General features: G+C 45.5%; 1 protein-coding gene across 4 annotated transcripts; it reads right to left on the bottom strand.

Moving 5' to 3' along the window:
* Positions 1-1,147: 1,147 nt before the first annotated feature.
* LHX9 (LIM homeobox 9) lies at positions 1,148-21,365 on the bottom strand. 4 transcript variants are annotated; one of them, XM_047840771.1, is made up of 6 exons: positions 21,338-21,365; positions 15,968-16,086; positions 13,803-14,005; positions 12,241-12,596; positions 6,126-6,328; positions 4,555-4,812 (listed from the first exon to the last, which is right to left on the bottom strand). In XM_047840771.1, the coding sequence occupies exons 1-6, from the start codon at positions 21,363-21,365 to the stop codon at positions 4,555-4,557; spliced, it is 1,167 nt and encodes a 388-aa protein (XP_047696727.1). The 4 variants fall into 4 exon arrangements, with proteins under 4 accessions (XP_047696729.1, XP_047696727.1, XP_047696726.1 ...); XM_047840770.1 differs by lacking the exon at positions 21,338-21,365 and adding an exon at positions 8,468-8,473 and having other exon boundaries at positions 15,968-16,265; XM_047840773.1 differs by lacking the exons at positions 4,555-4,812; positions 21,338-21,365 and adding an exon at positions 1,148-1,854 and having other exon boundaries at positions 15,968-16,265.
* Positions 21,366-21,675: the final 310 nt, after the last annotated feature.

The raw sequence follows: 21,675 nt of genomic DNA, 5'->3' as shown, positions 1-21,675 counted from the left end.
ATTTTTTTCAGATGTCTAATTGCAGTTACGTTCTTTCCCTCTTTGGTCTCCTCCCGCATTTCACATACCAGACAAATATTTAAAGGTCTGTAAAACCAGGCGAGGCTCCAAGATATTTCTAACTGAAACTGCCATAGGTGACAGCACAGGGAAAGAAAGCAAAGTTGTAGGACAAGGATTTGAATAAACGGGGTGCAAACGTATTGGAAAATCTATTTAAGTTGCTATAGCCATGGATGAGGTTTCAATGAGGCATAAACATTCAAGTTCCTGACAAAACCAACATGTTTCATGATCAGTCAAAATAGTCTACTTGTCATGATGCATTGCATTTTTTTTTTATTTTTTTAATTAGTAAGTTGCTCTCTCTTTTCATTTTTTTTTCCTTTTTTAGTATTCAGGAAGTGAAAGTATTTAAGAAAACATTCAAAGTTCTGAGAATACATGTAAGTGAAATATTTAATGTCTGTCATTCATAAAAGTTACATCATTTACATAGGGTTCATTTGTATATAATAAAAATTTCATCATAATGAAAACTTTTCTGGAAAGTTATATGTTAATTTGTTTAACATATGCTTTGGATATACAGCTAAATAGGAATCGTTAAAAAATTCTTTCTTCAAATATTCCCTTTAACAATTAAAAAAACCTCATTCCTAAATATTTGTTTTTCTTTCCACTTGCTCCTTTGTTTGTAATATCATATGTAATTTGAACTATGCAAAGATTGGATCTTTCCATAGTTCAGAATATATTTGTATACTTCAATAAATTTGCTCATTGCATAGCAAACATGTAAACTTACACAGGATCTATAAATTTAACCCTAATAATCTAAAAACGTTGCTGAAATTTTACATGATAGTTTAGTCTAAGGTTTAGTTTTTGTCGTAATTTGTGTTTTCTCTGTGGGTTTTTTTTTTTTTTTGGTAATTTTTAATACATGGGCCAATTGAATACAACAAATAAAAAGTCATGAAAAGTTAAAAACCAAGTAAGTCATTTTATCCTAGGCTACCAGAATTTAACCTCATTATATTGTTTGGATTTTTTTTTTTTTACTAAGTATAACAAGTTGGAAATGTATTGTGCTGCCTCTTAAGACAGTGTTCAAAAGTAATTTCAACAGTGTGTATTTAACATAAAGTTAACTATGTTCGCATCAAATAAAATGTTTATTAATGAAAGCTATTTATCATACAAGAAACAGCAAAGATAAGTCATCATACAGAGATGTACACTAGGAGTGACAGATGTAAAAGTGCATGCAGAGATTTCTGTTTAAAAAGGAAGTAATAAACAATAATACTAAAATTACTGGGTTTTGATTCCTATACTCTCAAGTGAGTGATAGCTTTTCTTTGAATTTACAATTGGAAAATGCCATCAACAGATAGGACTAATACACATTAGTAAGCAGGTGAAATGAATGTTTTTGGACTTTATTTTACAACTACTGTGCTTGACAAATGTGTGGGATTTTTTAGCAATAATAATTTTCTTCAAATATGGGGTGGGCATATTACTGCCAGGTTGCTCTGGTTTATACACGGCTTAACTAATTTTGTTTTAAACCACATAACTTTAAGCCTCCATTTGTGTTAGACACCATAAAGAACAGAATTTTTGTTAACATTCAGTAAATGACATTTAAGTCTCTCTCTGTCTCTCTCTCTCTCTTTTTTTTTTTTTTGGCTCAATAGATTTTAAAATGTATGATTATCATAACCTAATATTGTCTTTGTCTTCACTGCAGTGGATTTCCGATCAAACTTTTCCCCTTCTTTTAATACTTTAGGGAATTTTCAAACGTCGGGATGTTTGGCTGTAATGCCCCAAGATTTGTTCTCCCTGAAAAAAATCATAGTGACAATTTATTAACTACAGAGCAACTTGGCTTTTAGGGGTCTGCAATTTCTATTTTGATTTACAAATATCCATTTGTGCTCAATAGACCTAACATTAAATCTTAATCATAGTTAAGTTTCTTTTCATGCAATTACTTTGTCTGCTAATTATCTTTTTTTTTAATTCTAAAAATTGGGCGGAGTCAAATCGGTGGGGCATTACTTTTATTATAAGAAAATATATTAAAAGGTAATTCGAGGTTGAATTACATTGCATATGCAACGGTGTGTACATTTAAAATGAATCAGAAGTTTGGAAATCTGAAAACTATTTGTATGTTTGAATATTTAAAAATTGTTTGTATTCCCACTTTAATAGCTTTTACATATAGATATTGGAAACACACTAGTACAGTTAAACCTTAAATTGATGGGAAATAAAACTCCTTAGATTCAAAATGGTTTATTCACACAAATTTAATAGGATATATCACAATTGTTTGGTCCATAAATATTTAGGGGAAATAGTTTCTATACAATGCATTTATCAATAAACAAAGAAACATGGACAATTTTGCTAGACCACTTACTGTACTATAAACACGAAGCTCAATATATAAGATTATTGAATTTATCAACTATATTTGAAAGAGTGCACAACTGCTTTCTATGACATGTCTGTCCCCTCTAACAGGATACACCATAAAAAGAGTTTCGGAAATAAGAGGTAAAACAGTACAAAACTAGTGAGGTGTCAAAAGGGCTTAAAACAGTTAATTTAACAAACAACACATATATCCTGATTTTTCACAAACTTACTTCCAAGTTATATCATAAGGCACGTAGGAGAACTGAGTTATAATTAGTCTACTTAATAAAGTAGATCTATAGTACCATACATTGTTCTGTCAAAGAACAAAATTTATAAGTATCAATATTTTACCTGTAAAAGTGTATTAATAAGATCTCAGCCTTACCAAGGTTGTTTGGTCTGGTTAGTGGTAAATGCCCAAAATGTAATAGAAATATGAAAAGTCAAGATTTAAGCTCCATATAAGATGATAACCACACTTGCTAAATATATAATGGCAATCACACCTTTCTTCTGTTACAGTGTTAACTTATCTTCCATCATCTTTTTTTTAAAAAATAAGCTACTTTCTGTGCTAATTTTCTAAAGACCCTGAGCAAAAGTTACAATAATGCACTTTAATGTGGGCAGTGAACTGTCAATATGTAACCACACATTTATACAGCCAGAAGGACACCTTTAAAATCTATTAAATAGCCACTTCGACCACCAAAGGAGATTTAAGGGGTCCAAAAAGTGGAGAATATGTGCAAAGTTATTCTTAACAATCCACTAAAGCAAGACATATATCTTGACTTCTTTTTTATTTTTTTTAGGAAATCCACAATCTAATTGGTATTTAACTACAACAGAAGCGTATAGATGAACATTCACCACTGCCCAGACCATTAAGATTTTAGCTTAAATTAAAAGAAAAATAATGCTACTGTAAACTAGGAAATATATTCAGATCAGCATCCACGAGGCTTCTGAGTTTATCTACTTTAAGACTAATAACTTTAAATCTGTAATGCCAGAAAAGTTTTTTTTTCTGACAAATATATCAACCTATGCCAAAGTAAAATAAAGCAAAACAAACCAAAGAATTCTCATTGTCGATATTAGTCTACTAAGGTTTTCTTTTTTAACATAATTCATATAGAATGCCAGATACAATATCATGGTACAGCTGAAGCCAATTAATAGAGCTATTAATTAAATTATACTGATTTTTTTAACTTCTTAAAAAATTATATTTTGCTTATTTCCATTTTCCCTAGGAAAAAAAATTAATTTAGAAAGAATGGTTTTAGAACTATCATTTTTAGCTTTAGGTTAAAAGTATAGAATTTCAAGCTCTATATGGAATTTTCATAGATACACAGGGAGTTAAAATATTTTTCAAATGTTGAAAAGCAAATAACTAACAAGTGTTCTTGGGATGTACACCCCTAAAAAGAAGGAAAAGTCACATTGCTAGAGCAGATTTCTCACCTAATTAATCTTTAATATTTAGAGCTGCTATAGTTAATGCTTTTTGTTTAATCATATTCCTCATTTGTAAGATGAAAGAATAATCAAAACATTTTTTCACTTTTAAAATTAAAAAAAAACAATGTGAAGTTTTCAAAATTCCATAAGTATACATACAATCGCAAGATTTAAAAAATAACTTTAATTATCTGATTCTTTATTAACCTAATCATTTAATTGGGAATATGATTATTTGCCCATTATCATACCATTTTTTTTTTCTTCGAGATTCTGGAAATAAGTAACATACAATTTTAAGAGGCACTTATTAGAATAATTCAAAAACTCTCCTTACCAACTGAAAGCTCTAATTATTTTTTTTAAAAAATCCAAATACACATTGTAGACAAAAAGAAAACAACAAAAAAAAAACAAAACAAAACCAAAACAACAACAAAAAAAACACTTCGTAAAGGAGACAATTCTGTAAACTCATTTGCCAAGTGGCTGCAGATGCTACACACCAAGCTGTTGCTTTTATTTCCCAAATATCTTGTGGGTTAGAAAAAAAATCTTGTAAATAATAAAATAATAATAATTAGAATAATAATAAAAAGAAGAGGAAGAATGAAAAAACAAAAACAAAAACAAAAACCAATGTTAGAAAAGGTTCGTTAAGGTAGTTTGTGAGGGGCTTCCGGATTCGTGGCTGTCCATGTTAGAGGTCACGGATGTCACTACAGTGATAGTGGGATTGGTCAGGTCTGTTAAAGTGGTCGCTGTGCCGGGTGGAGTGAGAGCGCCGCTGTCTGCTGAGGGCGGGGCCGGAAGCGACGTGCCATCAGCTTTATCAACACCCCCATTCTCCTGCCGCAAAAGGTTCCTTCTGAATTTGGCTCGTGCGTTTTGGAACCAAACCTGCAAACCAATCCCAATTGATTTCTTTACCGATGTTTATTTTAGACTTCTTTTGTTTCTCTCTCTCTCTTTGTCTTTCCTTTTTGTTTCTTTTTTTTTTTTTCTTGCTTGCTTTCTTTTTTCTTTTTTTCTTTTTTTGAGAGTATGTTTTCTTTTTAAATATAATTGTTTTTATTTTTCTTGGGAGAGAAGGGCTGGGGTTTGTTTTGTTTTTGTTTTTGTTGTTTTTGGTTTTTGGCTTTTTTTTTTTTTAAACAGAGTATTTCAAGTAATACTATGGGTACTCCCTCTCAACTGTATATATCCCCCCAGCACTAACAAGTGCCACTTGGGACAACTGATGCTTAAGTGGAGATACCATAGACATGAAGGCACAGAGATACGAGGGGGAAACTATATCCTGATTCCTTAAGCGTTTGTTATCTTTTGAGAATGAGGAAAGGTAGGGTCATTGAAAGTTTCACAAAGTAAGAAGGACTCCTATGAAATGAACATCACTGAAACAGATTTCAGGCTGTTCTTGAGTCTGACCCGTGATAACTATTCTCCACATAGGAAAAACCCAGGGCCACAGACCCCAAGCAGCCAGAAACTGGTCGGTGGAATTTTAAATGCCTGCTCTTTGTCACTGAGAAGTAGAAGAAGATCACAGGTGACCCACAGCAACCCACTATAATTTCATGAGTTGTATACTCTTACCCTCACAAGTTTAGAAAAACAATTGGACAGCAGGTCTAACTCTCAGTATTTAGTTTTGCTCTACAGTTTGTTAAAATGGGAAAATTCTTGCTACACTTGGTTGCTGAGACACATTAACCATGGCTGTGGCTTTTCCAGAGTTGAAAAAATGAAAAAAAAAAAAAAAAGGGGGGGGGTCGATCTGAATTTGGAAGGTCATGGCATGTGAGTGAGGCTGCCAAGAGTTTGCTGAAGTAAAACAGCACCAGCGGGTCCCCCTCAAGTCTGTGCACTGAGCCTAACGTGAATGGAAATCTCTAAAGCCACAACTTGTACAAATAACATCACCCACATTAGCAGATCAGTGAGGTGAGCTGTGCTGGCTTGGGTGGCCCCATCTCTCCATCGATAGGAAGGAAGAATGTGGCTGCATTTCAGAAGATCCTGGGTCTCTCTTTGGGCACCCTCCCGGAAGCCCCTGCAAAATTTCCGCACACCCTCTGGGGAGATAACTAAGGTAAACTAATGAGAAGCAGTACAGGAAATATCTGTATTGCTCTACACAGGGAAGAGAACTGTTTTTACTGGCAAGGGTAAGGGAGATTTATACACAGCCAATGATGGAGGTTTCTTACCTGCAAAACTCTTTTGGTGAGGCCTGTTTTCTGAGCAAGCTGCTTGAGGTCCTTGGCATCCGGGTTGTGGTTGATGGCAAAGTAGGATTTCATGGTCCGGAGCTGGTGGTGCTTGAAGGAGGTGCGCATGCGCTTGGTCTTCTGTGAGGGTGGGTAAGGCTGCTGATCCCGGTCCAAGTGGTCTGCCTCGTTCTCGTTACAACCTGTTGCGGGATCAGCGAACAAACAAACAACTGCTCAGTGGGAAGTCCCGCACTTGCTGCAACGGTAGCGGTAGCGGGCTGTGCGATGCTAGGAAAATAAAGCAACGGTGGGAAAGGCTGCCGACCCAATTATAAGCTGTATCGAGACAAGACAGAGGTTAATTACCAAAGTCAGCCAAAGCAGCCTCTTCACGTGGCCACAACCAAAGTTTATGTAATGGAAAAATGTTAGATGAATCCTCTCTTTTGTATAATGGTTGCTGGAAAGCTCGAGAAGATGAAGAAGTCGCAAGTGTGAAAGAAACATCCCAGGAGTAAAAAGGATAGACTCTAATACGTTTATGCACAACCGCACCCTGCCCTACAGCGCACACAACAGTTTTTAGAGACTCCACACTTTGTCTGTGTTTGTGAAATGAGACATACTCTCTGAAGGCACTGCTCTTTGTCGTGAGGGATATGCAAACCATTTCATCTCTCTCCAATCTGAGAGTTTCTGAGAACCCACCAACTAAGGAAGAGTCTAAGTCAGTTCCAATTTTTAGCTTGTTCTGATGTTCCTCGAGTCTTCTCAATCAGGAAAAAGGTGGCAAGTAGCTGGAGAAGGGGGAGAGTTTTACAAAATTAGAATTTGTAGATTTCTTATGTAATCCTAAGAATATTATTTTTGAGGGTTTTTAGCTATAGCTGCTTAATATAGGGCAGTGCCAGGAAGAAAACAGTTTTCCCTTGGAGTTATTTTAATAAATATTTCTGAAAGAGAATGAGCCCAGACTTCTCTTCACTCAGTTCATGCCTGGAGCACTCCCCACAGCTCACAGTTCAGAGACACTGCTGGTGCTTATTTCTCAGCTCAGATCTTGGCCCTCTTTGCTGTGGAGGTTTGTGAGTGGGATTTGAGCTGTGCCCCTGGCTGGTCTGGCAGAAAGAGGGTGACATCTCTCTCCCTGCAGAGCTCTGCTCAGCATTGAGGGTAAAACGACCCAGACTTTGAAACCAGCCTGAGAGTCATTATCCCCAGGATGTAAAGCTGCACATTTAAAAGGTCATTTCCAATAACCTCCTGGCTCTGTGTAGGAAATATGACTACAAAATGAAAAATGTTTTGCTAAATATTTACTGATTCGACCAACTTCTCAACTTAAAGGGCATGGCGGTTTTTTTTCTTTAAACCCTTACTTCAGGTATTTATACGATGTATTTTCAGATCTGATCATCCTACATTTTAGCACATTATAATAGAATATCTAAAATTAACCTGATCATGTTACTTGGTGGCATACTACTTTACTGAAGAAAGTAAAACATTTCTTAATATTAGCTCTTCTGCTTGATAAAATATTATTTGCCTGCTTTGCTCTGGTTAGAATTATGTTCTGAAACTTTCTGGTAAACCAGCATAATCAGCAGAAACAGTAGTTTGGGCCATCAACCAAGAGGTCAGGCATATCACAAAATCCATTTAACAAGAAATTTGCTCTATTGTAAGAAGACATTACATTAGGCATGAATTCATGTTTCCTTTGTTTAAATTTCCATAAGATACACAAGTAGGAGGGCACATCTGGCAAAAGAGCAGATGAGTTCATTGAGAGAAAGATTATATACTATTCACCTTTGGGTCCCCTGAGTCAAGCACAGGGCCAGGACTCAAAAGCATTCCACCAAGATTTTGAATCTTTGTTCATCAATAAAATCAAGTGACTATTAATGCAAAGCCAAGTCAACTCGAATGGAATCCAAGTTGGCCATATACATACAAATGTTGACCATATCCTTCTTTTAAATTGCCCAGAAAAGTAACATACCCTCAGAGATAAGAGAAAGAATATACACTACATTTTATCCTATTTTAGCCCAGTGGGGGATATGTTGGGTTCAAATATTCTACAGAATTGCACTTTCATAGCCTCAAATGGATGAAACAGCCTCTTAAGACCTACTATAAAACTATATTTATCTCTAGTAAACTGAGCTATATTTCACAACCAGATTATAAATGTACCCACCACAAAATGGTCAAAGAGGCACACCTGGCTTTGGGGCTTCTTCAAATAAGATTTCATTCTTACCGTATGTGAGTAACATTTAACTTTTCCTGAACACATCAGATTGAATATTACACTTAGAGGACTTAACTAAGTGCTTAACTAATGCCCTTAGCCACTGCCCCAACTCAAGGTATTATTTCTTAGAGATGAATGTGATTCCTAACCTCACTATGCACTCATTAGTCTTTAAAATGAAGTTTATGGAAAATAATCATAGAACAGTTTGATTAAACTGCTTTTCTAAATATGCATTCTACATTCATTATTGCTGATTAAAAATTCAGCAGATAACGTTAGTTCATTAAACACAATTATGGGACTTGTTTCCACACAGTATACGGTTCAGTGTGTAAGAAGATTGTTAGCTCTTTGTTAAACAGATATTACTGTATGCTTTTCCTGTGACGGTGTTATCATATTACTCAACTGAAAAGAGCAATCTAGTTCTTCCACACGGTAACTCAGTGCATTATCCTAAATTGTTTGTGTTTAACTACAGATGCATTATATAAACTTGCAAGTGATTGTGTTTCCCCAGGGTCTACTTCAGAAGTATACTTGTTTCCCCCCACCCCCTGAATTATGAGATGGAATGACAACTCTCTTAAAACTACTTTAAACGTCCACCTATAAGTACACATCTGACACACTATAAAGTCAGTGAGAAGATCTAAATATTTTCTTTTCCAGTCACTGATGAAATAATAATGGTCACCTGTACTAAAGCGAGTTTCTGTTCCGAAGGTATGTAACCTTCTGAGGACTAACTGATCCCTGGGAGACCACTAGGGGTCAGTGCCAGGCTAATTTCACAACTATCAGGAGCTTTAGACTCCAAGAAAACCCAAGGAAAGCAGATTTTAAAAACTGGCAAAAATTTAGTCTCGCCACTATCTCTAAGTTACCCAAATAGGAGTTGCCTATCCTACACTAAATCTTCACTCCTGGAGGGCTGCCTTTCAATCTAGGACTCCTAATAAACTCTCTATGTCTCTTTCTAAAATATCTGCCTGGGATCTGCACAGGGAGGATTAACTAAATTAGTAATATTCTCGCTAAAAGGCATTTGCCAGATGTCAAACACTAACTGATCTTTGCCACCTTTCACATCTTCTCTGGACGTCTTTGAATCATAAACACATTTAATGTATAGGATTTTTTTTAATATATCAATTCATAGATTGCATTTTAGTGTCAACGCTACTCTTTCTGAAACTAGTTTACAATTAAGCAGAGATGGCAATATAAGACCCAAAGAAAGCAAAAATAATGAGTTAAAACTGTGGGTCCATCTCATTTTCTACCTTTTAACATGTTTTCAATTTGCTGAAGCTTTTCTTTTGCTAGTTTTGTAACAAACTGGCATAGATGGTTAGATGCATAACCTTTTTTTTAAAAACAGTGGGATTGATTTCTGGTCATGTATCTTTGATCCAGTTTCTCTAGATTATTTATTTCCATCTGATTTTAAAGAAGTATGTACTATTCGTTTGTATCTCTAGGAAAAGTCCAGAAAGGATGGGGTGGATACTAATTAAAAGACATCCAGTCTGAGGTCGTGTGATGTTCAAATTCCGGATAGTGAGGCCTCAGCAACCGTCTCCTCCTGCAGGAGCTAAACAGCATCACCTTTCTCGAGAAACCTTGCAGCATTAATATACAAACTAAAGGCCTAAGTAGAAGGAGATTTTCATTCTTTTTTTTTTTTTTGAAGATATAAATTTGTATTCTCTAGCTACCACTAAATTTTATTGTCCTTAAAGCTCCCAGCTCTTCCCACTAAAGAATGATCCATGGCGAAATCAAATTGAGCTAGTTAGATTAAATAAACAAGCGGAAAAAATAGGATTGCTTCCCTGTGGCTAGAAATGTCCACCTTTTTGCACACTTTCTTGGGCGGAGGGGTTCCCTCTCTCCCAAGGACTCTCCAGTTATGTGGGTCCCGGCCTCTCGGTCTCTGTCTCTGTCTCTGTCTAATTAGGGCATTAGGGCCTTGGTGAGTGGCTCGAGATTCCGATGTCATCTTCTATTAATAAAGAACAATTAGTGCCCTGCCTGTCCTGCTCCGGGGACCTCGCATCAAAGGAGATGAAATGAGCGCGCTGGACAAAGTGGCCCCGAACCAAACCCCCGCGGAAGTGCAGCAGGGACGAGCGCCAGGCCGCGACCCGCAGCCGGGGGTTGGCAAAACCCGGGGCTGCGCCCGCTGCCCCGCCACACACCGATCCTGGTGGGGTCTGGAGCGAGCCGGCTGGCCTTTTCCCTTGCTCTAGCGACCCTGGCCTGAACCCCCTAGGGACAAATGTCGCTGCGCTGAGCTCCCTGGTCGCTAATCTCCCTGGGACGCCGCGCGCCGCGCTGGCCGGGTCGGGATTCCTTCTCCTCAGTTACAGCAGCCGAGAACCCCAGGAGGCAGCCCAGCAGAAGGCTGGGGGGGGGAGCCGCCCTTCCTGAGAGGCTTCCCCAGGAAACTCTGGGCTCCGAGCAGGCCTATCAGTTCCAAATGGTTCACGCTGGCTGTGTGACCGTGGGTAAATCACTTATCCTACTGGATAACTTTGAGCCACAATGGGTCAGACACCATACCAGGCACTGGGGACCGGAAGGCAAAAACCAGCAAGATCTGTGCTCTGGGACGTCCATGCTTTGGCTGGTAACTGGGTGCTCATGGTAACAGAGTAGGGTTGCCACAATGAGGGTCCCTCGGGTCCCTTCCGGTAGAATGGACGCCCTAGCCTGAGTCTACTGTCGGCTGAGATTCCCAGCCAGGGCTGGGCTGGGCATGGGAAGCCAGTCCTTGGTTTCCCAAGCATTAGCCTGGGGGCTTTCCAGACCCCCCTTTTTTTTCCCAGTGTCTGGAACTCCTAAGAAGAGCTTCCTTCCTGCTTGGAGTTCTACGTGGTCGACAAGGTCCATCCCTATCCTCACCTGGGGGATGCAGAGCAGGGGCAAGCTACCAACCATGGGAAACGGATGATTGAGAGATATTGATAAGTGATACATGTCTTCCCAAAGCAAGGGAGAAAGTGTGCTCTCAGGCCTGTTGCCTGCATTTCGTTTTTAATTAAGACAGAAGGCTGGTGGAGGATAAAAGAGTGGCCTGTCACACCACCGCGCTGCCTCAGTGGTCCTGACCTGGAGCGTCTTTCAGTTTTCCAGGGGCTCTGGAGGTCCTGGTGGTTTATCATACAGGGAATGAGCTGGCTGGATGACTGCCCTGACCTACACAAGGGGCAGGCCAGCTCAGCTGTGGAGGGTGATTCCTACCCCTACAGCTGCTTTCTCACCAAGACCAGGGATTTGGTTTTCGACACTCCTGCCAACTGTGTTCCTGATTAACTCTGGGCTGGTGACCACAGCCTCTGCTCCCTCTAGACAGACTGGAGTTGGGCTCTGAAGATTTTTTTTTTCCAGTATATAGGAAAACCTCCTCCAGGATCTATAATTTGGCTTCCACACAGGAATTGCCCTGGGGCTGTTTTGCTCCAACTGGGAGCCAGAAACTAATGGGCTCATTAACTAATGGGCAACAAGGATTTGGCTCTGCCTGTTTGGGGGAAGTCATTGCAGCCTCATGGTTATGAATGTGTTTTTTGCCACAACCTAAATAAAGGTCTCTCTCTCTCTCTCTCTTCCCTCTCCCCCTCTCCTCCTCTCCCCCTCTCCTTCTGTCTCTCCTCTGTTTCTCTCCTTCTTTCTCCTCCTTCTGAGCGAAAGGGAGGTGTGCTGAGGAAAGGGGAGTGTTAAGCAAAACACTCTTGCCACCAGATCTCGGATGGGAAAGGAGTTCTGTGGAATCCTCCGCTGGGCAGCCAGAGGCCAGGGCTGCTGGAGGGGTGAGGGAAAAGTAGCAGGGCTCACCTGAGTTGTAATTGACGATGTCCACTCCCAGCGCTGGGCTCTTCCGCTTCCGGGGCCGCCCTTTCTGCACGGTGCCAGTGCCGTTGAAGTAAGGCAGGGCCAAGCCGCCGCTCTTGGCCGCCAGCTCGGTGTAGCTCAGCTGCGGTGTATACTCCCCTTGCAAGAGGGTCTCGAAGTGGGCGCGGCAGTACACCAGGCTGTCCTTCATGCCAAAATGGTCGCCCGTGGTCAGGGTCTTGTTGCACGTGGAGCAGGTGAAACAGCTCAGGTGGTAGACTGAGTCTCGGGCGCGCATGACCATCTCGGAGGCGGAGATGCCAAGGTGGCAGCGGGCACATCTCTGCACAGAGAACCTTCTGGAAAAACAAACCCGTCAAGTCAGGGCGCTGGTTGAGGCAAAGACGGGGCCATCTCCCACCCGTGACACCTGGGGTTTGGTCAACGGTGGCCCAAGACGGGCACGTAGGAGGGTTCTGGGAGAAGAGGACACGGGTCCGTTTGCATTTGGTCATTAATTTTGTTTACTTTTTGACCTGTTCTGGTGAACCAGGACCAAAAAAAAAAACAAAAACAAAAAAACAAAAAAAAACCTTACATTAAAATAAGAAGAATTGGGTAACATCCTCAGTTTCCTTTTCTGTAAAGATTAAAAGGAAAAAAACCACAGCAAACAAAAAGCCAAACAAAACAAAACAAAACCAAAAACCCGCACTTAGCTAACTCCAACGCTATGGAAAGAATCTTAAATTTCAACGCTGAGGGAAAGCGTTTCATCCGTTACAAAATATCCTATGAAGGGTGGTATTATTATTATTGTTATTTATGGATGTGTGAGTGTACGTGAAAGCATTCAGACAGACGCCTCCGCAGAGGAAAGCTTATTCTTTTTTAATCACCTCTCTCCTCTGATTGAGAGCAGAGCGAGGTCACTTGCACATAACTGTTCTCTTTCCCACCCCAGAAAAATAACTGGGAAGCATCACAAAAAAACATCCCCCGAGTTTACTCTCCAGGCTGACCAGCACGGTTCTAACTCGTCGTGAATGGAACTCAGAACTGAGTGGCTTAGGTTTCTTTCACCAACGGCGATTATTCCTTTTCATGGTCATTTATGCGGTTTCCCGCCACCCTTGTGAAAACATAACACCCGGATACGGCCGCCTGGACCACCAGTTCATTTCCAAGGTGAGGATCTCGCCCCGTTCGTAGTAAACGGAAAGAGAGAGAGAGAACAACACCCCGCTTCGGTGTTGGTCGACAGACAGGCGTGCATTCAAGATTCCGAGCTTTCCCCAGATCCCCTCTACCGAGCTGTGCAGTGTCGGGAATGGGTGCTATTCACTGGCAGCTCCAGACCTTGGGGGTTCCTCCCACCCATCCTCACTGCCCTTGGTGGGGGTGGCTCAGCTCGAACCCGTCTGCAGTGGACTTCCCTGGTCTCGGGATTGGTAACAGTACCCCGAAGGGGCGAAAGGGGGCAAACCGAGAGGAGGCTCCCCGGCGCGGGCAGGTGGCCGCGCCAGGTGTACCAGGGCGTAAGAGATCGATAGGGGCGGGAATACCTGTAGTAATCCTCCTTGCAGTAAATGCTACCGTCCTTGGCGAAGCAGGTGAGCTCCGACTCGAGGGCCAGCTTACATTCACAGCACTTCAGGCACCTCAGGTGCCACTGTTTGTCCACAGCCAGCAGGTAGTACCTGTCCGAGATCTTGCCCCCGCAGCCGGCGCAGAGAGCGGGCTTCTCGGGGCTCAGCGGGGGCATGCCCTGCAAGGCAAGCACAAGGCACCGCTGAGGAGGACGTGCGGTGGGGACGCACAGCTTCGAGACCCCTCTCCGAAGCTCAAGTCGTTTGGGGAGCACCTCCAGGGGCAGGGGCCACAGTGCAAAGGCAAACGTCGGGGAAAATTCCCCGCCGCGACTCACTCCATTTCTGTAGTGTCTGCCTGGACCCGGCGTGCGCATCCTCCTGGGACTATTAACCTAAAGACGCGTCGGCCACCTAGAGCCTCTTTAAAATGCTAGGACCGCACTGAGCAGAGGTTGGGCGCGTGCTCCCCAATTCGCATGTACAAGCTAAAAATTGTGGGTTTCAACGCACACAAAACTAAACAACGGAAATTTTTACTGCGGAGTGGAGAGGAGATTTGGACGAACACAGACTTTTTTAAGACATTGTATTTCTCTAAATTCCTATGGGCAGAGTTAAGTTAAAAGGAAGGAAGCGATTATTATACCCGTGCTCACAATTTGGTCGACATTGTTTTGATCTGGATAGATTTGGCTGTTCTCTGTTTTTCAGGGATATCGGTCCCCTCCCCATTAAGGGTATAAAGTGCCTGTTCCCAGGAAGAGTCCATTGTCTGGTCCCCTCTGCACAGTCCCTCTTTCCCCGGCATTAACATACCCAGGAGATCTGTGTCCTGAAAATCTCTTTAGTGGCCAGGTTAAGCTTCCCGCCGGCTGACCCACCGACACGGCGGAGGATGAGGAAACCTCACCTTGACCAGCCCAGCCCCGCCACGCAATTAGAGTTTGGGTTGCTGCTTTTTGTTTTTAGACAAGATAGTCACAGCAAGGAAAAAGAAAAAGAAGGAGGTAACCGCTGGACATCTCCCTCAAGACTAGCAGGAATGGGTTGGACTTCCCCACAAAACTTTGGCGGGCCTGGAAAAGTAAAGTCCCGTCCTTTACTCAGACCAGCCCCCACCTCCTCCCCGGTACAGAATTCATGTTCCAAATGTGGAAACACCCACGAGCTCGGCTACTTGGTGGAACCCAAAACACCACTGACCCGCTCGGGGCAGAGTACCGGGTTAGTTTGCGCTACAATCCCCGGTGTGTTGCCAAAGGATGTGCACAGCTCTGTTGGGCTGAAATCATTTCCGGAGACTTCTGCAGTTTTCCCCTCCCGGCTCGTAAGTGGGAAAGGGAAGCACATAGACTATTAATTGGTTTTCTTTATTAATCGGACATGACTTTCATTAATATGAATAGCGGTAACAGTGGTCGTTGATTACACCGCTCAAGGGCTCCGAAGCTCTCGCGCTGGGGCTAGGTGCCCGGCTCCTCCGGATTTTTATTAGGTTTCCCCCTGCACGTTCCACCCGCCCGGCCCGGAAGTTGAACGCCGTCCCGCTTCGCTAGAGGGGCCGAGCCGGGCTGCCCGAGACCCCGAAAATCGCCGGCTTAGGCAGTGCGGAGCTCCGAGCGTCCCGAGAACTGAGGGTGGCCCAGTTGAGTCCGAGTCCTCTCCAAAGGTCCGGTCACCACACCCAGAGACTAGAGCCACCTGGGCTCCTGCTTGGCCCGGACGCCCCGGCTGCGCGCGCCGTCCGCGCGTTGCCCGCGCCCAGCTCGCCCTCCCGCCCTCCCGGCGGGGGCCTGCCGGGGAGGCGCCCGCAGTCTGGGGGTAGCGGAGACCAGAGGTTGGGGGCTGCAGAAGAGGACATCCCCATCCTCTCACTCCCGGCCCTCCCTGCTCTGCCGGGAACAGCTGCGGCAGAGAGTTGCGAGCTCACGGTCTCGGTCGCGGAGACATTTCAAGCCAGAAAGGCGGCCGTTTCTTAGCCCGGCAGGCAGTGGGCGCGGAAAAAACCCACCCGACAGCCGGGAACGGACGTTCCCTGGGACCCTCCATCCTCAACTCGGCCGGCCAGCGATGGAGACCCGGCTTCGCCGAGCGCGCAGGGGCGCCTGCCTCCCGCCGCCGAGGGGGCCCTTCCTTACCGCGTCGCGGCCGTTGAGCTGAGCGCCTTTGGCCAGGCGGGCCTCCGTCTTAGATCTGCGCTCCATCTCCTCCATGATACCTTGGATGTGGCCTCCGGAGATCCCGTGGAAGAGCATGGCTGGGGGACGGAAAGGACACGAGTTGTCTTCTGCTCGGCACCCCACTATTTCCATATACACACGCCCGCGGCTCTCAGCTCATCCGAGTGAAGGAGCAGAAGGGACCGCAGAGAGCTGCGTGTTGGAGGAGCGCAGAGGCGCTCCGGGACAGAGGACAAGAGGGAGAGAGGGAAGAAGAAAGAGGCAGACGGAGTGGAAATTGGTCTGCTCGGAAAAGAAAAAAAGGGGGGGGGGAACCCCAGCGTCTCCCTGAAGGAGATGTGCAGAAAACAAACAAACAGGGGCGGAGGGGAAAGGAGACGAAGAAGGCGAATCTTACTGCTCTGAGAGATCGAATTACTAATGGGAAACAACACTGCAGCGGGGGGAGGAAAACAAAATCTGGCGAAGAAAGAAAATAGTTTCGAACACAAAGAAAGAAAAAGAAGTGCTATTTTCAGCGGTCCCTGGCTGCTTGCAAGTTCCCAGTGCCTGTAGGTTGGGTTGGGGACTGCTCCTGCCGTAGCTGTGTCCAATTTGTTAAGAGACTAAAGCCAGCCCATTTTTGATAATTTAGTAGGAGGAGTTCTCTCCCTGGAGCTGCCACGGATTTTTATTCAGACAACAAAGACCTGTCACACTCCTCTCAACCCCCTGGTGATGGGCAAGCAGGGACAAACATTACAAAGGGGAGGGGGCTGGAGGGGGGGGAGTAGGAGGGGGCATTTACTTCCCCCCCAACACACACACACACACACACACACACACACACACACACATGCACACACACACATCCTTCCAAGAGTTCCCAGTAATCATGTTTTAAAGGGGAAAAGGAGCCCATATTGCCCCCGCCCTTGTGCAGGAGGCAGAAAGCCCATCTATTTGGTCCAAGTTCAAGATCAGACCCCAGCTCAAGGCACACAGAATGTCAGCTCCAAACTTTGGGTTTCCTCTTTGTGGACTTTTACGGTCCGTAGCTTGCAGGGGCTCCCAAATAAGTAAATGTTAAACAGAGATTCCTCTCTTCCCGTCTTCTTCAACTCACTTTTTAAAAGGAGGTCTCCTCACCTCTCCTAGAGGCCCTCCACCCTACCAGAGCCTGGAGCACCACCACCCCCTCCAAAGTGAAAAACAGGCTAGGAGAACCTAAGATTCTGGCTATTGGTGGCAAAAAAGCTTTTCTTTGAAAAATGAATGTAGAGGACGAGGCATGGACTTGTAGTGGAGAGTACTCAACTGAACCATGATGTGGGGTGAGGTGTTCTCTTACCCAATTCAGGTTTGCAGGTAATCTGCTGGGGATCCCAGGGTCCCCCTTGAAACCTGTCGATGCGGGCAGCAAGTGGAGGGCCCTGAAGGACTAGGTGCCTGCCCTGTTGCGTGCTGTTCCCACTGCCCTTGTCGGACGGGGACTTGTAAAACTGGATGTGCCGCAATTTTAGGAGGATGTGAAAGGGGCTCCTCGTGGTGGAGGAGGGGAAGGTGAGAGCTGACAAGCAGAATGGCAGACCTGCGCCTCACAAGAGGCGGGATTGTTCTGTCTCCCTCTGTTCCCGTTAGCGGTGGCCCCTCCTTGGCCCTATTAAAAAGTGTCCACAATACTCCGATATTGTCAATTCATGCAAGCCACCAGAAGCCCCCTAGGGGCCCGAAGCGCACAGCAGCGGCAGGAACCAGCCCAGCTTTAAGCAGGGAAAGTAGGAAGCTGGGGCTGCTCTCTGCTTCTTTCCTCCCTAGTGCCTGCCTGTTTCCCACCACCCCCATCGGCTTTCCCAGGAATGGCTCACGTCCCGACACATCCTGGATACCTCAGAGGGGTATGCTGGTGGCAGACTTGCTTCCCTCTAGGGAAACTGACTTGGAACAGTGGCCCAATTTGGAAAGATGAAGGGAGACAGGGAGGGAGAGAAAGAGGAGGGAAAGATGAAAGAAAGAAAGAAAGAAAGAAAGAAAGAAAGAAAGAAAGAAAGAAAGAAAGAAAGGGATGGGAAGAAATGACAGAGAGAATGAAAATGAGAGGGAGAGGAAGGAAGGAAGAAAAGAAGGAAGGAAGGAAGGAAAAAAAGGCAGGCAAGCAGACAAGAATGGAGGGAGGAAGGGAGCTACTCTCTGCAGCAGTCTGACTTCCTGTCCCAAAGCTTCGCCTTCTGAAGCTGCTGGAGTCACCTCTTCCATGAAACCCAAGACTCCACTGCTTCCCCTTGCTCTTTTCTCAGGGTCAAAAATAATGTTATTTGCAGACTGGACGCTGTTACAGTCCTCTGGGTGCCAGAATACAGCTCATAAAACACAATTTCACACAAAAATGAAGCCAATCAAGTGAACTAAGCTGGAGACCTCCCCCCCCACTACTTTGGCAGCCCTACTGGACAGCAGGGCTGCTATTTACTGTAAGTAATGTAATTAGCCCCTTTGGATGGAAATCAATGAGCTTTTCAAACCCACGTGCACAAATGAAGGGCCCCAAGGAGGGGCTGGGACCAGCAACCCTTTCAGAGACAGCAGGTCCTCTCACAAAGGGGCAGATTGCCTTCCCACAAGTCAACAGCTAAATGGACTCAGACCCCAAGGAGGAGGAGGAGAAGAAGAAAGAGGAGGGGTTTCTGAGAAGAAAGTCAGTTAGTTAACCCAAGGAAGCTCCAAGGAAAAAGTAAATTTGGGACCTCAATCCAGGGACTGACTTTGTCTAGTTTCTGGACTAAACTGCCGCTCTCACCATCACCCCCATCACCGCTCGCCCCCATCACCACCTACCAAATGGGGGTGTTTGGAATTTGGCTTGGCTGTTATTGGATTTTGGTCCGGGTCAGCAAAAACAAAGAACCCAAGAATACCACCCTATTCTTGCAAGAGATGAAACTTTAGAGACTCTATGAAGGGAAAGTTTAACAAACAACTGCAAGAAAAAGCCAGAGTTCTGTGAAGTCTCCAAGGAAGCCAATCACAGAAATGATGTAAACCATCCACACATCCACCCATCCATCCACCCATCCATTCATTCTTCTTTTCCACAAGTATTTGTTAATCATCTATCAGGTACTGGCAGGGCAGACCCCCTTCTACAATAGTCTTTGGGGCTGGATCCCAGCTATGCCTGCTTTTTCTTATAAACTCAGGTTATAAGTTCCTACACCCGGTGGGAGTTGCTACTTCCCATAAAGAAGCCAACTGCCAGGAGTCTTCCTTCACAGCCAATGTAGGAAGTTTTTAGAAAGCTAGGGGTGGGGCAGGGGGTGCTGCTGGAGTTTGGGAGGTCCTTTTTAATCCTGCAGAAATTACTCCCCACCCACCCAGCTCTGCCTCCTCTCACATTTCCTTGAAGAAGAAGCCCATGGTGGGGGGGTGGGGAATGCTCCAAGAACTGGGTGTATCCTTTTTGTCTTGGAGCCCTTGAAAGATACCTAAGAGGGCCCCCCTTACTACCCCTTATTCACAAAAGACAGCAAGCACTTTAAGGAGAGCATCTTTGTAGCTCAGACTTCTTTCACCTACGGTGAGGAGGGACTGGAGCCAGTCTTCCCTCTGAATAGCCCGAGAGTGCTCCATAAAAGTCGGAGTGTTCCCTGGTTCATTTCCTGGGGCTCCGCCTATCTAAATGGGACAGGTGCAGTGGGCTCCCCCCCACCTGGGGCCCATAAGAGGATGTCAACTCTCCTCTCTGAACTCAAAGCTGTATTTGGAGCAGTGGGGCAGAACCCTGGCCAGGTGCAGCCCTCCTCACAGTTGGGCACACGCAGTTCACTCTTTTCAGTGCTCCAGGATCCATCCATCTGGCTACTGTTGCAGCTTTCAGAAGAGCGGGCGGTTGGTCTCTAGCAGGGCAGAGGAGTAGGGACGAAGGGTTCAGGGTCCTGGAATCTCCATGAAAGTGGCAACTTTGTCCCAGACACCTGCCCAGAAAAACTCCTCAGAGAGCAAGAGACAGGAAATAAAGGAAATGCATTGCTCTGCCCTGGGAGCAACCAGAGAGGGAAAACCCCAGCAGACCCATCTCTTGATAAGATAGGCAACTCAAGTTCTCTTTATATCTGAACCTTGGAGGCCAAGATCCTGTGCCCTGGGTTTGCCCTTAAAAAGGCAGAGGTCACCTTTCCTCCTGACCCAGTTGAACTGTTTGAGGAGCCCCCTTGGTCTGAAAGGTGCAGCTCTGGAAGCAGTGTCTGGCTTTGGCACTGTTGAGAACGTCCCAGGGCCCGGGGAAATCAACGTCGTCTGGGGTTAGGCACCGCTCACTCAGTGGTGTCACCCTGGCTGCGCTGGGCGGAGGGTCAGCGGATGTTCCCGAGCCACCGGGCCTTTTCTAGTCAGTGCGCATAGGGAATCTCTACGTTCAAACAGGTCCAGACGGGCGCTGCAGCACGGGAGCATCTCTGACTCAGTCCTGCTAGGAGGGCCTCCCTCCAGACAGATGGGAGTGGGCTGAGCGGAGCTGGGCCGGGGGGAGTCCTCCTGCGCCGAGGGGAGACCCAGGGCCGCGCCCCAGCTACGCGCCGTTAGAGCCCCACAGCCCTGCCCCTCTGCGCTCTCTGAGCCACGCACCTCGTCGGCACCCTCAAAGCCACCTGCCCATCGCTCGCTCAGTTCAAATCTCCTTCCTCCGTGGCCCCTGGCTTCTTTTCCGGGGGGGGGGGGGGTGGACGGATGCCACGTCCGAAATCTGAAGCCCTTTTACCTGACATTTGCCGCGCCGCTGGCCCTCAGCCGCCCGAGGAATAAAGGGAGATGTCCCGCACCACGGCCTCTGAGGTCGCGCGCCGGAACTGGTGCGCGGGTTTGCATTGAACAAAAAATGTCCGGGAAGCCAGTTTCCAGTTAAGCTTTACACAGGTGAGCAGCGGTGTCAGCCCTGCCCCCCCCCCATCCCTTCCGGTGGGGAGACGCCCCCAGCAGCATCGGGGAGGGTCGAGGGCGCATCCCTCTCGCCGCCACGGATAACTCGCGGTTCAGCACCACCGTGACCTCCACGTCCCCCTCTGCATCCTCAAAAAAGTCAAAGACATTCAAAAAAAAAAAAAAGGCAAAAGGAGGGAAACGCAGCTTTCAGGAATCTTGGCAGGAGACTGAACGAGACTACATTTTAGAGCCTTCTAAACGTGGTTTAATTTCTAACACACACACACACACACACACACACACACACCTCTTTCTTCCACCCAGTGAAGGCGCTCACACGCGTGTGCGCGCACACAACACACACACTCACCGATGTGCACAGCAGCCCAAAAGAAAGGGCAGAGGACACGAGAAGGAAACTGGTGTATAACTCACCTGCCTCTAGAGTGGTGCCGTTCAGCATTCTTAGAGCCAAAGGAGTTGATCACGCTGTAATGGTGGCTGCATTGGCAGAGAAAAGCCGCGCGTCAGCCGGGCGGTGCGGCCCGGGGCCCCGGGCGCAGTCTACCACCCCGCTGGGATGGTGCGTGGGAACCGCTCCTCCCGCCGCGACCTCGGGCGTCGGGCGGCTACGAGTGAAGCCCGGCCTGCCTCCGCTAGTGCTCGGGACGCTCCTGGGGCGCCCGGCCGTCCGGGCGCACACCCAGGCCGGAGTACTGCTCCTAGGAGACAACCCCCGTGGGGATCTTACCTTGAGGTCCAGACGTTTCCCC

The sequence above is a fragment of the Prionailurus viverrinus genome, chromosome F1, assembly GCF_022837055.1.
Source record: "Prionailurus viverrinus isolate Anna chromosome F1, UM_Priviv_1.0, whole genome shotgun sequence".
Taxonomy (NCBI): domain Eukaryota; kingdom Metazoa; phylum Chordata; class Mammalia; order Carnivora; family Felidae; genus Prionailurus; species Prionailurus viverrinus.
Note: the sequence above shows the minus strand (reverse complement) of the source record. Positions and strands in the feature narration are given on the sequence as shown.

Bases quoted from the DNA above. Each gene is read 5' to 3' on its own strand.
- LHX9 (XM_047840770.1), bottom strand. From the start codon at position 16,141: ATGGAAATAGTGGGGTGCCGAGCAGAAGACAACTCGTGTCCTTTCCGT. The intron at 14,006-15,967 runs GTAAGGAAGGGC...CTTGCCTTGCAG, and splicing joins AGCTCAACGGCCGCGACGCG to GGCATGCCCCCGCTGAGCCC. The intron at 4,813-6,125 runs GTAAGAAACCTC...ATTGGTTTGCAG, and splicing joins TCACCAAAAGAGTTTTGCAG to GTTTGGTTCCAAAACGCACG.